The sequence below is a fragment of the Sorex fumeus genome, unplaced genomic scaffold, assembly GCF_029834395.1.
Source record: "Sorex fumeus unplaced genomic scaffold, SorFum_2.1 ptg000044l, whole genome shotgun sequence".
Lineage (NCBI taxonomy): Eukaryota > Metazoa > Chordata > Mammalia > Eulipotyphla > Soricidae > Sorex > Sorex fumeus.
Window position 1 is genome coordinate 20,551,672 of NW_026606101.1, and position 15,388 is coordinate 20,567,059.

The window sequence follows — 15,388 nt, forward strand, 5'->3', positions numbered from 1 at the left end:
TGGCCTCAGGACCCCCAGCCAGCCTTCCAGTGTGCACCCATTAACAAACAAGACCAAGCAGAGCTTTGGATCTAGGCCTATTTTTTACTGGAAACAATTAGCCAAAGCAAATATAAATTATTATGAGCACAAAAATACATAGCATAGTACAAAAAGCACTTGTGAGAATGCCAAAAGCTGCTTTATTGCCAAGCTTAATACCACTAGAGAAGAGTATCACAGGCCATGATTTTCTGACCTGGAATGTTCTTTTATTTTGTTTTTGAGCCACACCTGGTGGTGCTCAGGGTTTACTCCTGGCTCTGCACTCAGGGATCACTCTGGATGGGCTTGGGAACCATACGGGATGCCAGGGATTGAATACTGGCCCTACTATCTCTCCAGCCACCGCTCCCCCCGCCCCCACACCGCGTGTTCTCTTTGACGTAGCAAAAGGTCTTCCTCTTTGGAAGCCATTAGAACAGGTCAAGAGAGCTTCCTTGGGCGAAACGTGGCCTCCAGCCAACAACCATGAATGACCCTGCCTCACACAGGAAGTGGATGGTTGCCTAAGTTTAGGGCACTTGACTTCGCCTAGCAGGGCACTGAGTTTAAGATGTAAGCGGGGTGGGCGCCCCATAGTGGAGCAAACCCAAGCTGCAGCCCGGACTCCAAGGGATTGAACAGGTCTGGAGAATGACCAGAGGACTTGGTGAATTTCTCGCAAATGACTGAAGTACATGGATTTGGAATTCTTTCTATCCCATAAAGATAAGAGCTATGAAAATCTCAGACACTGGCAACCCTCTTGCATCTCATTAAGTATGAATGTCACAGAATAATATCTAGGCCAATTAATACAAAGCAACTCCCTCCCTCTGCTGCCCCCCCCCCTCAAAAAAAGGCTTCTTGCCCCTTCCCATGCTGGATCAGGTGTGCTCCTCACCTAGGATTTTGGGGAACGCTCAGGGCAGGTGGGGGTACTCTCTGCAGCACCACAGCAAGGAGGATTGAACCAAAGAGGCTTAAGGTCTACAACCGTTCAGGGACAAGCCAAGAGTCCTGCCCAGAAAACACGCTCCCAGTTCCCGGCATTCTGGGAATATGATGTCGAAACCAAAATGAAGACTCGTGTGCAGGCTACCCTGGCTACACCGGCCACAGAAGGGTAATGGGCCACCGGAGGGTGCTCTGTGCGGCACGGGCTGCTCATGCCTGGGTGGTTTGTTCCGGGGTCAGCCACACACGTCAGAACAGGACCAGCGAGGCCCCCAGACCCAGGCCCCTGGCAGGCTTGCTTACCCCTGTAGCACCACCAGCAGTCTGGCCTTCTTGCGGATGTGGGCTGAGTGGCGGGCCGAGCGGTTCTGTTGTGCCTCCATGACACCCGAAAGGAATCTCTGGAAGTGGGCAGCATGGAAACAGTTGGAGCTGTCCAGGACTTGGCGGTACACCAACCACCTGAAAAAGGCAAATGTGATTTCAGTCGCTGGGCTTGTACTTGCCGGTGGATTGCAGTGTGATAAGTGGTGCTCCATAGACTTTCTGCTCAGTGGGCTCATGCCAAAGAGAGCAAGGGAGAGGGCGCTGGTTGGGGTAAGCAGCCAGCATCCTAAAACCATGATTAGTGGGAAACATCTTGTTACGGGATTAAAGTCCATGAGCACAGGTCTTCAGAGAAAGACCCCTGACCAGGGAGCCACTTTTCAAATGACCACTCAATAAAATGGCTTCAATTTGGCGCTAGGCAAAACCCTTGCTAAGAATCAGAAGTAGGAAAGGTGAAGAATCCAGTGGCTCACAGAGTATGAGCAATGGAAATGGGAGTAGTGATTATTTATTTCTGGTGGGGGGCCACATTCCGTGGTATTTTGGGCTTACTCCTGGTTCTGCACTCAGGGAATCCCTCTCCCAACCCAGGACTATCCTGCTCTATCCCCTCCACAGGACTCCTGACTAATGTACTATTTTCCTCACTGGGCTAATACTTTGTCTTCCCAAACTGGACTGTGAGCTTGGAGAGGACAGAGATTTTGCCGTTTTTCTGATACACTGATGTGTTCCCACAATCATGTCACAAGTGCTTAGCGCACGTGTCCAGTGTATACATGGATGGGTGATGACAATTGTGCTGAGGTGGACAAGTGTCAAAGGTTTCCCAGTGCCTTATCAGGGCCAAGGACCAACCCTTTCCCCAAGCAAGGACAACATTCCCACTAACCTGCCATACTCCTTATGCAGTGTGACCAGGAAAGCACCAAGCTCACTAGCAAAGCAGCCTGGGAGGCCAGTTATAATGTTGATAATCATCTGCGTGAAAGAAAAGTTATGGGTTTGTGATTCAACCGGAAAGCAGCATTGTATAAGAAGTTAAGACAACTGACTTTGGGAACAGGTTTGCAGCATCTGAAACTCAGCACCTCCATTCAGCTGTGTGATCCAGCTACAGAGCCCATTTGGTAGGTAGATGCGATGATTGACTTAGCGAATGTATGCAAAACGCTCCAAACAGTCCCTGGCACACAGAAGATACCATGTAACATACAGTGTTACTATTATAATATGTTCTGTGGAACAGGGTATGATCAAAAAGTTAAGATAGTGGGCAGAAAGTTGAGACTGGGGAAAAATGCCATTGGCAAGGCAGACTGAGCAAAGGACAACAGTGACACGGGGAGGATTCTGTCTAGCTTCCCATGTCCTCTAAACCACACACTTGAATTAAGGGTGAAAACTGGGTAGAAGGGTCGGAGTGACAATAGGGTGTTTGCGTTGGCCACCACGCGGCCAACCCAGGTTCAATCCCCAGCATCCCATATGGTCCCCAGAGAACCGCCAGGAATAATTCCTGAGCGCAGAACCAGTAGTAACCCCTGAACATCACTGACCCAAAACAAACAAAAAAAATCCCATAAAAACCCAATCCCCCCCAAAAAACAACTGTGTAGAATAAACGTATTGTTTTTTGTTTGGGGCCACGGCCTGTCAACATTCAGGGGTAACTTCCTGGCTCTGCACTCTGGAATTACTCCTGGCAGTGCTTGGGGGAACAGAAATAGTACCAGGGATGGAACACAGGTCAGCTGCATGCAAGGCAAGTGCCCTACCCACTGTACTATCCTCTAGCTCCAGCCCATAGAATGTTAATGGGTGGACGAGCTGAGCTGAAGTGATCTAACCTTAGCATATGACCAATTAATAACAAGAGTGCTCTCCTTCAGTAGATAGTCCAAAGAAACTAAAAGTCCACAAAGGGGCCAAGCAGGGAAGGAGAGGAAATCACTGCAAGGATATTGATGGAAATTACATTGCACTACAAGGGCCTCTGTATGGATGTATTATATTTCTTTTCTTTTTTGGGGTTTTGTTTTATTTGGGGGCAATACCTGACTATGCTCAGGGGCTACGGGGCTACTCTATATTCAGGAATTACTCCTGGTGGTACATAGGGACCATATGTGTTCCTGGGGACAGAACCCAGGTCAGATGTGTGCAAGGCAAATGCCTTACCTGCTGTACTATGGCTCTGGCCCCCGATATATCATATTTTATTTCACAAGTAAGCGTCACTTCAACAAGCCTGCTCACAAGTAACAGGCTAAAACTTGCTTGGTAGTGATCATCATTTGAGCTGGTCCCCTATAGGATAACATTGGTTTGTCCTTTCTCCATTGCCACAGGGAGCTTAGGTTTAATCCGGTTACACCCATCACAGTGCTCCTGAGTCACTCCCATTCCTCTGTGTTTATCTATAAACTCTTCTCTGTGCTCTCCCCAACCAGTTAATCACCTTTTTCTCTAATCAGATTCTGTTAACTTGTAAGATCAGATCCTTTTAGGACATTGAACTTGTATTGTAAAAAAATATTGCTTTTCTCCATTCTCTGCACAGTTTACTTTAAAACAATGTCCTTTTTGTATGGACACAGGAAGACAGCTAATATTACACTTTTATAACTTGGGAGTTGATTGACTCCGAATAATATTTGCTCTTGGGCATCTGCTTTCTTGACTCAGTTGCCCTTAGTTCCCAACACCCCAAAAGCAGGGTCCCGACGAGGGACTGAACGGACCCAGGCCAAGCTGTGAGCTACCCTGGCATCGAAATGGGCCAGGCCAAAGAACCACAATACTCAACTATAAGTTGAGGGCATTATCATGGACAAATCTGTCATGATCCAAAAGTAACGATGAGAGTAGGACCCTGCTGGGGGTTAGGAAGACTAACCTGGCCTGAGGACTGCGGTCTGGAATATACAGCGAGATGTCCTCAGGAAGAACCAAACCTTAATTATATCTCTTACTGTGCTCATATACAGAATGACATTGCTAGAAATATTAGTAGATTTACCACAACTATTTAAGTGGATTACTAGCTGAGGAAAGAAAAAAGCGACACACCCTTGTTGGGATACCACCCTTGAGCAGATCTCCTAGTAATCTGGAGTAATCTCTTTAGATGAGATTTTTGTCCTTGAGTTAATCTCCTGCAGGAGTGGTCTTACCTCTCTTTGTTGATTTGTTAATGTTTAACCCACCTTTGGATCCCCACCCTATGTAATTGCTATATAAACTAAGACTGTAAGAGTAGAGGGGGGCAAAGTCAGACCAAGAGGCCAGAAGGAGAATGGGGGGAAGCAAGAAGGAGGAAGGGGGTGGAGAGAGAGAAGCAGAAGAGGAATCAGAGGAGTCTAGAGAGGAGATTGGAATAAACTGCTATTAATACTGACCAGCCTGGCCCTCATTCCTTCCTTTGCCTACCCATCGGCCTCAGCCTCTCTAGGGTGCGGGAAGCAGTCGGAGATCACCGAACGCAAGCGGCAGGAGAGAGAGTGCCACTGCCCTTTGGAAAATACACAGTCCCCTGACTACAGAGATGGATTCTTGTCTTTTGTGGGGACCGGAAGCTCTCCTCCCTCATTCTAACCATTTCTGCCTGTCTGGAAGCCGAATTCATGGAACTGGATTTTGGTTTATCCTCACATTCAGAGGCCCATCTTGGTTCAGGGCCCAGGGCCCAATCTCCAGAACTCAGCACACATGCTTACAGCCAGTTACTTTATGCCCTTAATGCCAGTTCTCCAGATCTTGAAAACATGAAACAAGTGAGCATTTTCAGGCTTTCAATTAAAAAAAGGGAGGGGGGCTGGGGCCAAAGAGAGTATAGTGGATAAGGTGCTTGCCTTGCATGCAGCCGGCCCTGGATCAATCCTGGCACCAAATATGATTCCCCAAAGCTCCACCAGGAGTGATCCCTGAGCACAAAGCCAGGAGTAATCCCTGAGCACTGCTGAATGTAGCCCTCCCCCAGTAAAATTTGGGGGGAATGTTGGGGCCACACCCAGCAGTGCTCAAGGCTTACTTCTGGCAGTTTTCAGGGGATCATAAGTGTTGCTTGGGATCAAACCAGGTTTGGCCTATCTCTCCAGTCCCTCAATTCCTGTCTAGGAAAAAACAATGTTTCTGGAAAAAACAATGTTTCTATTGCTTAGTGCTTCTATATGCATTTATTATTGGGAGGTACTTAGGTCTGGCTGTGCTTAAGGACCACCATGCCAATATCAGCAATGCTCAGGGGTAGGTGGTTCTATGTGGTACCAAGAATCAAACCCAGGAACCTGTACACGCAAGTCACAAGCTCTCTACCTTTGAGTCATATCCCTGGCCGGCCCCATACTTCTGTAGCTATTTTTCTGATTTAATGGAAACAAATGTCCTCTTTGAGTATATTTATGACAGAGCACCTAAGAAATGGTGGGCGAGGCCTGGGAAGGGAAGCATGAGGTAGGGGAGAAGACTTAAACCAATTCTTAAGAAGACTATGTTTGTAAGAGATCTCCTTGTCTGTCTGATGCCAGCTAAGCCTGTCTAACAAGGCATTCCCATTATACTAGGTTCAGTTGTATCACTCACAGCCAGGTTAGTCTTTGTCACAACTAGAAAGAGCTGAGCGCGTGTAACAAGAGTGTGAAAGAGCTGGTTTGAAAGTAAGGGGAGGGCATGGCAAGATGTCAGGGCCTCGCTACTGCCAGTCCGCCTGGCCAGGGTCAGTGAGGACACAGTCACTGTATGGAATGGGCTTCACATGTGACCATCACATCCGCACCCAAGAGGAGAGTTATCTTCTAAAAGGGACAGTGCCTAGGCAGCTTCAGATACAACCCAGACCGGGAGGCAGCTACCAAGCCTAGCTCCGTGAGCTCTTTTACCTTGTCGTTTTCAAGTCTCGGGGCAGGGCTGACTTCAGCCTGCTGTAGCAGGACTGGGAGATGCATCCTCACCACAGGCTCCCGACTAATGCTGCCAACAGCAAAGTTCTGGAGAAACCTAAAAAACAAAACGAAAGACAATGCTATTACATTACCCTCACCAGCTTTGCTTGAATGTGCCTAGTCACATGAAAAACCGCCTCATTTAACTGCTGAAAAAGAAACCTTAGGGAGATTCTCTGCAGAGAATTAAATTGCACATAGTGTGTCCCTTCCACCTTAAATAATCCCTAAGAGGGGATTAAAGGGGGGGGAAAAAAAAACTTAGAAAACAAACATTGAGGTGCTTATTTTTTTTATTTTTTTATTTTTTAGGTTTATTTATTCATTTACTTGATTTGGGGCCACAGCTAGGACACTCGGGAATTACTCCTGGCTCTATACTTTGAATTACTCCTGGCAGTGCTCAGGGGACCATAGGGGATCAAGCCCAGATAGGTGGTGTGCAAGGCAAGTGACATACACACTGTACTATCATTCCAGTCCAACATTTTATTTTCTTTACTTGTTATTTTGTTTTTATTGGGTTCACACTCAGCTGTGCCTGGAGGCTGCTCAGGGACCATGTGGTGCTGGGAATCAAACAGGGTCTCACACATGCAAGGCAAGTGCTCCACCATTGAGCCACATCCTTCTTTCCTTCCCCTTTGTGGACATTTAAAAGGCTGGGACATAAAAAGTGACAAATGGAAAACGAGTGCTCACGAGTCCAGCTGTGGGAGCTTGGCTGAGAGCAGCTTCAGAGGGTTCCACTTCTCTCCGGCTGAATGGCTCAGGACACTGAAACGCTTCTGTGCAGTGGAGTGTCTGCAAGAGCAAAAGCTTACAGATTAGAATTCTATCTCTCTACTGCACATATACTATAGTGACAATTTTTATTTTTTGGATTTTTTTTTACGTCATACCTAGCAGTGCTTACTCCTGACTCTGCACTCAGGAGTCATTCCTTTTTTTTTTGGGGGGGGGTGTTATACCAGGCAATGCTCAGGGGTTACTCTTGGCTCTGCACTCAAGCATTACTCCTGGTTGATGCTAAGCGGACCACACGATATGCAAGGCAAACGTCCTCCCCGCTGTACTACTGCTCCAGCCCTCCGGGACAGCAGGGGATGCAGGGATTATCAAGTCCAGGTTGGCCACATGCAGGGCAAGCGTTTTACCTGCTGTACTATCACTGTATTCCCAGAACATACATTTTAAATAATTAGTTCTTCTGCTTTTAAGCTAGAGTCCAAGGCAGGGTTAACACTTCCAAAATAAGTGGCTCAATGACTTCAACAAAAAGAGGTTAGCTCTTGACAGCTGGTGTGCCCACATAGGAAGGCTCCCCAAGCGCCTTGGTAATATAGCAGGTTTCTGATTCTTAGTGGATGTCAACTCTCTTGGCTTTTTTACACCCAAGGGCACTGGCTACCTGCAAGCTGGCAGCCCTTTCCACAGCCATGACCTGGGTTATGTAACTGCCATCCTGCTGCAAGGAGCAGACCCACACCACTCAGGGAAGCAGCACAAACACCCAAGGCAGCCACTTACAATCTCTTTTGTTCCTCAGATAATCCATCTTCCTGGATCACTTTTAAAGAAATCCCTGAGTTAGTCTGCTGTTGCCAGGGGGAGAAGACCTAAACAAAACAGAATTTGAGCAAAGAACACTTTAAACTCAACAACAGGATATGGAATCCACATGGGGATTTGATGGCTGTTGAAAATCTAGACTGTGAGTGCTGAGAGAAAACATCATAACAAACGAGCTGCTTTCAAAAACAGATGCCTGAAGCGATTCTGCTCTATCCTCCTCAATGCCCGACTCTCTTTGGGTTCCTCTCAGGGATTCTGCTCCCTCAGAGGCCGGAAGCATGGAGGAAGGTGTCCTGTAACACCGTGCTGGCAGCGTAGCTGTGTCCTCCTCTGGTGACAGGGACAGAAGGAAGCAGCAGTCCAAGGGACCCCTGCTGGGAGGCTGGAGAGCCCCGAAAGAGCTGTCTTGAGGTGCCGAGACTCGAAGGACAGACAGCTCAGGAAGGTACCTGCAGCCACACCTTTCCAAGTGTGTCCACTAGTCCTGCGGTGGCCTGGTCACTTGGCCTGGGCTACTACTCTGTCTCTGGTGGATCATCTAGCACATGAGACGTGGTAAGCTCCCTCAGCAGCCAGAGAGCCTGCTGGTGGAGATCAGGCAAAGGGAGGACGTGGGTGGGGAGAGCGTGGGCTTTGATGCAATAGGTAGAGCCCCACGGACAACAAAGAGACAAGTGGAAAATGAGTCTGATTAGGACTGAAAGGGAACAAAGAAGATTTTTCTTAGAAGCCGACAAGCCTTTAGGCGCTCCCTGACAAAGGCAGGAGCACCACTCTGGGACCCAAAGGGATTAGAAAGCAGTCCTCCCAACCCTTCTTTTCATCACCTCTCTAGCCCTGTCACTGCCTGGAAAACATGCATAGGGGTGTGGCTCTGTGACACAGCTCAGGCCTCATACAGATGAGGTGATGGGTTTGATTTCTGGCACCAACGGCAGCAAACAAAACAAAGACAATTTCAATAACCTATCAGTGCTAGTAGGAGTCACTGTTACCGAAAGGGTCTGGTGTTACCTCTGAGTAAAATGCTTGGTATATCTTTGATTTGGGGAAAAGAGCAATCATCAGAAAATTGCTTGATCCATGGAAGTGAACTGGGAGATGAGGAAGCAAAGAGCGTTTGTAGTTGATCAGAAGGGCAGCAACAATACTGGTAGAATCCTGAAGAGAAAAAGGAGCATCAGTGCGAAAGGCCGTTTATACAAGCCCTTACAACTACTGTCAGACTGTTGGAGCACATATGAATTTCACTGTGCTTAATTTCATGTTAAGTGGTTTACTGGGGAATTCAGTTAAGATGTGCTTTTCCATGACCAATTATAGGTGTTATAGGAAACCAAAGATCTTTTCTCCTAAACTTGAAAATATCATCTCAAGATTTTTTTTTTTTTTTTGGTCAGTCAGCAGTGTTCAGTGTTCAGATCCCTGGCTATGTGCTCAGAGGTTACTCCTGGCAGTACTCTTTCAGAATTCTTAATTTCTCACAGAATCCATTTGGTCAGTCATTTGACCAAATCACCTCACCTAATCTCTTTCCTGGTTCCCAAATGGACTGGTTTTGAAACTGAGACCAGACAGAATTGAGGGCTGCCCTTTGCTCTAGGATCACATTGAGAGACAAACTGTGACATGGCCAGGGGGTACAATTATGGAAAAGTAAGCTAACCTACCTCCCTCTAAGGGGAAGAGGAACTGTTGTTGGGGGTGAAGCTTCAGGATCATTCTAAAGGTGAAACTTCCCTGGAGTTGAAGGTTAATGTTAAGTCCTCAGGGGGAAAGTCAGCTATTTTGCTTCTTTCATTCACTCACAACTCTGCTCCATGCTAACAGCAAGTGGTGCTCAACTGATTGCATAGGAAGCAGCCTCTTACTCCCTCTGCCCCTCCCCCACCACCATGTGGTGGCTAGGATTGAACCCAGGCCTCCTGCCCAAAGCCTGTGCTCCAACTCACTGAGCTATCTCTTTCTGGCCTTTTCTTTTAAATTTTTGGTTTGGGGGTCACACCTGGCAGTGCTCAGGGGTAACTTCCTGGTTCTGCACTCAGGATCACTCCTAATGGGGCTCGGAGGACCATATGGAATGTCTGGGATTGAACCTGGGCTGGGTCGGCTGCGTGCAAGGCAAGTGCACCACCCACTGCACTATCTCTCCAGTCTTCTTCAGGCTCTTTTTTCTAGTTTTTAAGTGAGGACATCTGTGGGGAGCTACTGAAGGCCTTATTTCACCTACTTTGGGCAAGGGAAGTATATCCATATGAAACCTTATAACCCCTCACTAAGCCCTTTTTCAGCCTCTTTGCTACTATGTAATAGTAACAAAATTAATGAGACTCATATTTATGAATCTAGATGGGCAGACCTCTCCAGATCTTCTTTGTCTACTTCAAGTTCAGAGTAGATGTCTGATAACTATGGGTAACTTTCTGAACACTGAAGTCATGAGCTTGGTAAACTACTTACCCCATCATAGAATGAAACAGAATCCATGTGATCTTTGGAAATGATGATACTTCCATGATGACGATGAGAAAACAGGAGGCCATTAGAGAAGAAATATACTTTCCCTGGAACGAAAAGAGCTGGTCAGATTCTGGGGGCTGGTCCCAGTCTCCTTTGAAAGCCATGATAATGAGAATCCATTTATGTTATGTAATTTTGTGCCTGTGTTGTAGGGAAGTCAATGTATTTAATGTGACCTCCCAGAGACTCATGGAAAAGTGAGGCATCAGAGTCTTTGCATAAGAATTAGACAAAATAGAAGCCAGGAAGAGAATTTAGAGGGCACTGGGAGGCCTGGATTCAATCCCCAAAACTGCACTGTCCCCTGCCCCCCAACACTTCTAGAAGTGACTGCCCCAGTTCCACTGAGTGTGGGCTTGTAAAAACAACAAAAAGAGTTAGATAGAACAGGGCCAGAGAAATGATTCAAAGGGGTGGGGCACATGCCTTGCAGGTTCGAGGCACTGGGCTTGATTCCTGGCACCCCATGGCCCCACATACCCCTGTGTCTAATCCTGGTGAGCAGCACTGTTGCCAGGCCAAGCATCCAAATTTTGGGCCTAGTACCCCTGAGCACTGCTAGAAAGTTCCTTCATCCCACCAACAAAAAATAATTATACAATCAGAAAAGTTAACTGATGGAAGGGCTATCCTCCAATCTCTTAGAAGGAATGAGAGAATTGGCTCTGGGAGAAAAGCCAGGAGAGAATTCACAAGAATTCCTAAGAGAGTAAGTCACAAGACTATTACTTAGGTATCTTCTGGCCTCTCACCCCAAAATTCTTTTTCCTTAACATTTTTTTAACTTAAAGAACTCTGATTTAAGAAATTATTGATAGTTTTTTTAGACATTTGAAGCAAGATAGTTTTTTTGGTTTTTGTTTTTTTTTTTTTTTTTTGCTTTTTGGGTCATACCCGGCGTATGTTCAGGGGTTACTCCTGGCTCTTGTACTCAGGAATTACTCCTGGTGGTGCTTGGGGGACCACATGTGATGTTGGGAATTGAACCCAGGTCGGCCACGTGCAAGGCAAACACCCTACCCATTGTGCTATTGCTCCAGCCCCGAAGTGAGATAGTTTTTACCGAATGAAATTTGTTTAAAAAGATGTGAGAGGAGGGGGCTGAGCCAGGAATAACCCCTGTGCATTGCCAGGTGTGGCCCAAAAAGCCAAAAAAGAAAAAGATGTGAGAGGAGAAAAAGAGAGAGAGGATATGTGTTCCAGAGAGAATACAGGCCTGAAAGAGCAAGTGGATTTAAAGTTCTTTACCAAGTGAAAATAAGAGTCCTGAGGGAGGTCAGGAAAACTGCTCCAAGGGCTGAACTACATGCTTGGTATGCAGGAAGCCCCCAGATTCAGACCCTTGGCACGACATGGTACAGATGTTGATGGCGCTCCCCAGCATGGTCGGGGCCACAGAGTGGGGTCCAAAGTCTCTGGGAGGGCCCTGGAGCTCCTGTACACTGCTTGGGAGAGTGTGCCCCCCCCCCCCCCCCCCCCGCCCAAAGTCACAGGAGTGAGACTTCTGACATGGCCAGGAAGAGTTGGGCAGATCATTTCGAAGAAAGCAGCAATGAAACCAGACTAACAGAACAGAAACAATTACTTAAGGTCCCTGGAAACAGACCAAACTTGTATAACAAAATGAAGAGGCAATTATTTGAGAAATTTTACTGAAAACTGTAAGAACTGTGGATCTGTGGTGCCTGGGGCACTTCTCGCCACTTCCCCTAATTCTGCTCCCTGAAAGTTTTAGGAGGGAGAGAGGAAAGCCTACAGGAGGAGTCGCCTTCATTTGGGCAAAACACAAAAAGTTCCGTTCTGGGGGATGTTAACAACAATAGTAATGAAATTGGCAAACATTCCAGGAAGGCGAACATGAAAACTGGCCCGAGATCTCAATGCTGACTGGTGTAAGAAAAAGAAGCAGGCAGTGAGACTAGAAGCAGGGCCATCAGGGTCTGAAGGACTGATGGCAGCCATGTTTCCAGATGCTGCAAGGACAGGGCCTAACAGAAATGCCTGTGTGGTAATACAGGCACGGGGAAACATGTGAAGAGCCTCGTGACAGGGACCAGAGTATAGGACAGCTGGGAGGGTGCTCGCAGTGCAAGCGGCCAACAAAGGTTTGACCCTGCACCCCATATGGTCCCCTGAGCCCTGCCAGGAGTGATCCCTGAGCACAGAGCCAGGAGTAAGGCTGATTAATGCTGGGTAAAAGGCAAAAGGTAAAGGCCCTCCCGTTGATCGTCGATTTGCTCGAGCGGGCCCAGTAACGTCTCCATTGGAGACTTTGTTGTTACTGTGTCTGGCATATCGAATACTGTGGGGTAAAAAATACCAAAAGAAAAAAGAAAAGGCGAAGGAGAGATAGTACAGCAAGTAAGGAACTTGCTTTCCATGCAGCTAATACTGGTTCAATCCTCAGCACCACATATGGTTTCCCAAGCACAGTCAGGAATGACCCCTGAGCACAGAGTCAGGAGTAAGCCCTGAGCACTGCTGGGTGTAGTCTCACAACAAAGGCACAAAAAGAACCTCATGACAGCACGATCCGCAAAAGCTGAAAACGATATAAAATCTTTATGTCCATCAGAACTCTAAAGGATAAACTTTATATTTTCAAACAAAAGAACCTATGGACCCACAAAATTGAAGGAACTATATGGTTACAACTTAGACAAATCCCAGGAACAGAGTATGAAGTAAAAATGTAAACAAAGAACAAACATAAACTAAGAACAAATGGAGAATGATTTTATTTGTATTAAAAAATAAGACAGGGGCTTGAGAGATGTACAGTGGTTAGCGCACTTGACTTGCATGTGGCCACGCTGGGTTCACTCCCCAGAGCCCCATAGGGCCCCCTGAGCCTTACCAGGAGTGATCATTCACTGCAGAGTATGCCTTGAACATCACTAGGGGTGACCCTCAAATAAAAATAAATAAAAACAGACAAACTAGATAGGGGTCAAAGCATAATACAGTGGGTAGGGCACTTGCTTTGCACACAACACCTGAATTTGATCTCCACCACCATAAATGGTCCTAAAGACCTATCAGGAGTGATACCTGAGAACAGAGCCTGAAATAACTCCTGAAGACTGCCAGGTTTGACCCCCCCAGAACCCCCAAATACTAAAACTGATAAAAACAAGACACTATGCAGGGTTATTATATACAGATGTGGTAATACTCTGAAGCCTGCTATTGAGGATTAGTTATTAGGCAGTCTGCTGGGCCAAGGTGACAGCCAGGGACAAAGAAGGACACCTGAAGGACAAGAATGAATGGAAAGCTGAATGACAAAAGTCTCCTGATAGCGCAAGTCACCAACTCTGGAAAGAGCTGAAAGCATCATTTCAAGGTAAAAGGAGTCCCAGGCATGGATATGGGTGCTTGCTTTGCATGCAGCTGGCCTGGGTTTGATCCCTGGTACCCCCCTATGCTCCCTTGGCCCCACCAGGAGTAATCCCTAAGCACAGAGTCAGAAGAAAGTCCTGAGCACTGCTGGTGTGCCCCAAGACCAAAATAAAATGATAACAACAACAACACAAAAAAAAAAGAAAAAGAAAAAGGAAAGAAAAAGTACTGCTATTTTTGTTATTCATATGCAGTTCCTGTACTGAAAATGGAGATACCTGATCACTCTCTAGAACATAGCCAGGTATTGTCCAAACACAAAAACAAATAAAAGCAGCAGCAGGCTGTAAAATTAGTTACCTTTTTTTGGGGGGTGTGAATGGGACACCCAGTGGTGCTCGGGGACCCTGTCAGATGTAGGAGGTCAAACCTGGGTAGGCCACATGCAAGGGAAATGCCCCACCTGCTGTACTATCACTCCAGCTCTCCCAGAACCACCTTTTTGAAAGAGGAGTAGCCTGACGCCCCAGGGCAGTAGCCTGAAGCCCCAGGGCAGAAGGAAGAGTTCCAGGGGGTAGGAAGAGCCCTGGGGGTATACCTAGGGCATGTAGGACTACTAGCATCCTAAAAACCTAATCCAGGACCTGGGATCTGCCAAAATAAATTTGAAAGTTCCTTTGGGCAGGGGGGGAGCAGACAGAGAGCTTGCCTTGCACATGCAGACCCTGGTTCCATCCCTGGAATCCCACAAGGTCCCCTGAGCACCGACAGGAGTAATTCCTCAGAGCCAGGAGCAACACCTGAGCATCAACAGGTGTGGACCCAAACAAAGAAAAACCACCAACCACCCCATCAACAAAACAGTTCCCTTGGACTAGTGGCTTTGTTTTATTCTCCCACCCCCAGAGGAGTATTCGTAACTGTTATTCTCTGTCAATCCCATGTTGTGTGTTGGGAGGCAGAAAATTTCTCTTTAGTCTGGCAAGCTCCCTGTGGTGTATTCAACATGCCAAAACCCAGTAACAATGATGGGTCTCATTCCCCTGACCCTGAAAGTGCCTCCAATGTGGCACTTGCTAAAATCTCAGGGCTAAGACGAATGGAGACGTCACAGGGTGCCTGCTCGAGGAAATTGATCAGCAACGGGATGACAGTGATAGTGACAGTTTCACAGAGCCAACAACTGGTTGAAAGAGGAAGAGAGGAGTAGCCTGAAACTACTCCTGTGAGAATCTGTGCTGGGCTGTAGCTAGCTAAGGGATCAGACTCCAAAGCCTATATGGTTACAACCTAGACAAATCCTAGGAACAGAGTATGAAGCAAAAATGTAAATCTAAGAACAAATGAGAATGATTTTACTTGTATTAAAAAATAAGAACGGGGTTGAGAGATGTACACTGGTTAGCGCACTTGCCTGGCATGTGGCTGCCCTGGGTTCACTCCCCAGAGCCGCACGATGGCTTACCAGGAGTGATCATTCAGTGCATAATTTAGAGGAGCATGAGGTTTAAGAATTTAAACTGTTACTTAGTGAGAAAAGGACCTTGGGAGTGGGGCTATGTATTTTACATGTGTGTGGGGGTGGTTCATTGATTTAAAGAAGGCCTTTGATTCTGTTGAGACAGAAGCGGTCATTGAAGCCCTAGCCAATCAGGGCATTCAAGCCCAATACATCAGGATCCTCCGTGAGCTGTATTGCG

At 46.9% G+C, this 15,388-nt stretch overlaps 1 protein-coding gene across 1 annotated transcript in view; it reads right to left on the reverse strand.

Moving 5' to 3' along the window:
- DNAAF9 (dynein axonemal assembly factor 9) overlaps window positions 1–15,388 on the reverse strand; it is a 125,946-nt gene that overhangs the window by 38,687 nt on the left and 71,871 nt on the right. The window contains exons 21-27 of the mRNA XM_056121428.1: window positions 10,287–10,390; window positions 8,841–8,987; window positions 7,782–7,870; window positions 6,954–7,055; window positions 6,189–6,306; window positions 2,201–2,289; window positions 1,282–1,440 (exon numbers count right to left, since the gene is read on the reverse strand). Coding sequence (XP_055977403.1) covers window positions 1,282–1,440; window positions 2,201–2,289; window positions 6,189–6,306; window positions 6,954–7,055; window positions 7,782–7,870; window positions 8,841–8,987; window positions 10,287–10,390 — 808 coding nt within the window. The remainder of the gene's footprint in view (window positions 1–1,281; window positions 1,441–2,200; window positions 2,290–6,188; window positions 6,307–6,953; window positions 7,056–7,781; window positions 7,871–8,840; window positions 8,988–10,286; window positions 10,391–15,388) is intronic.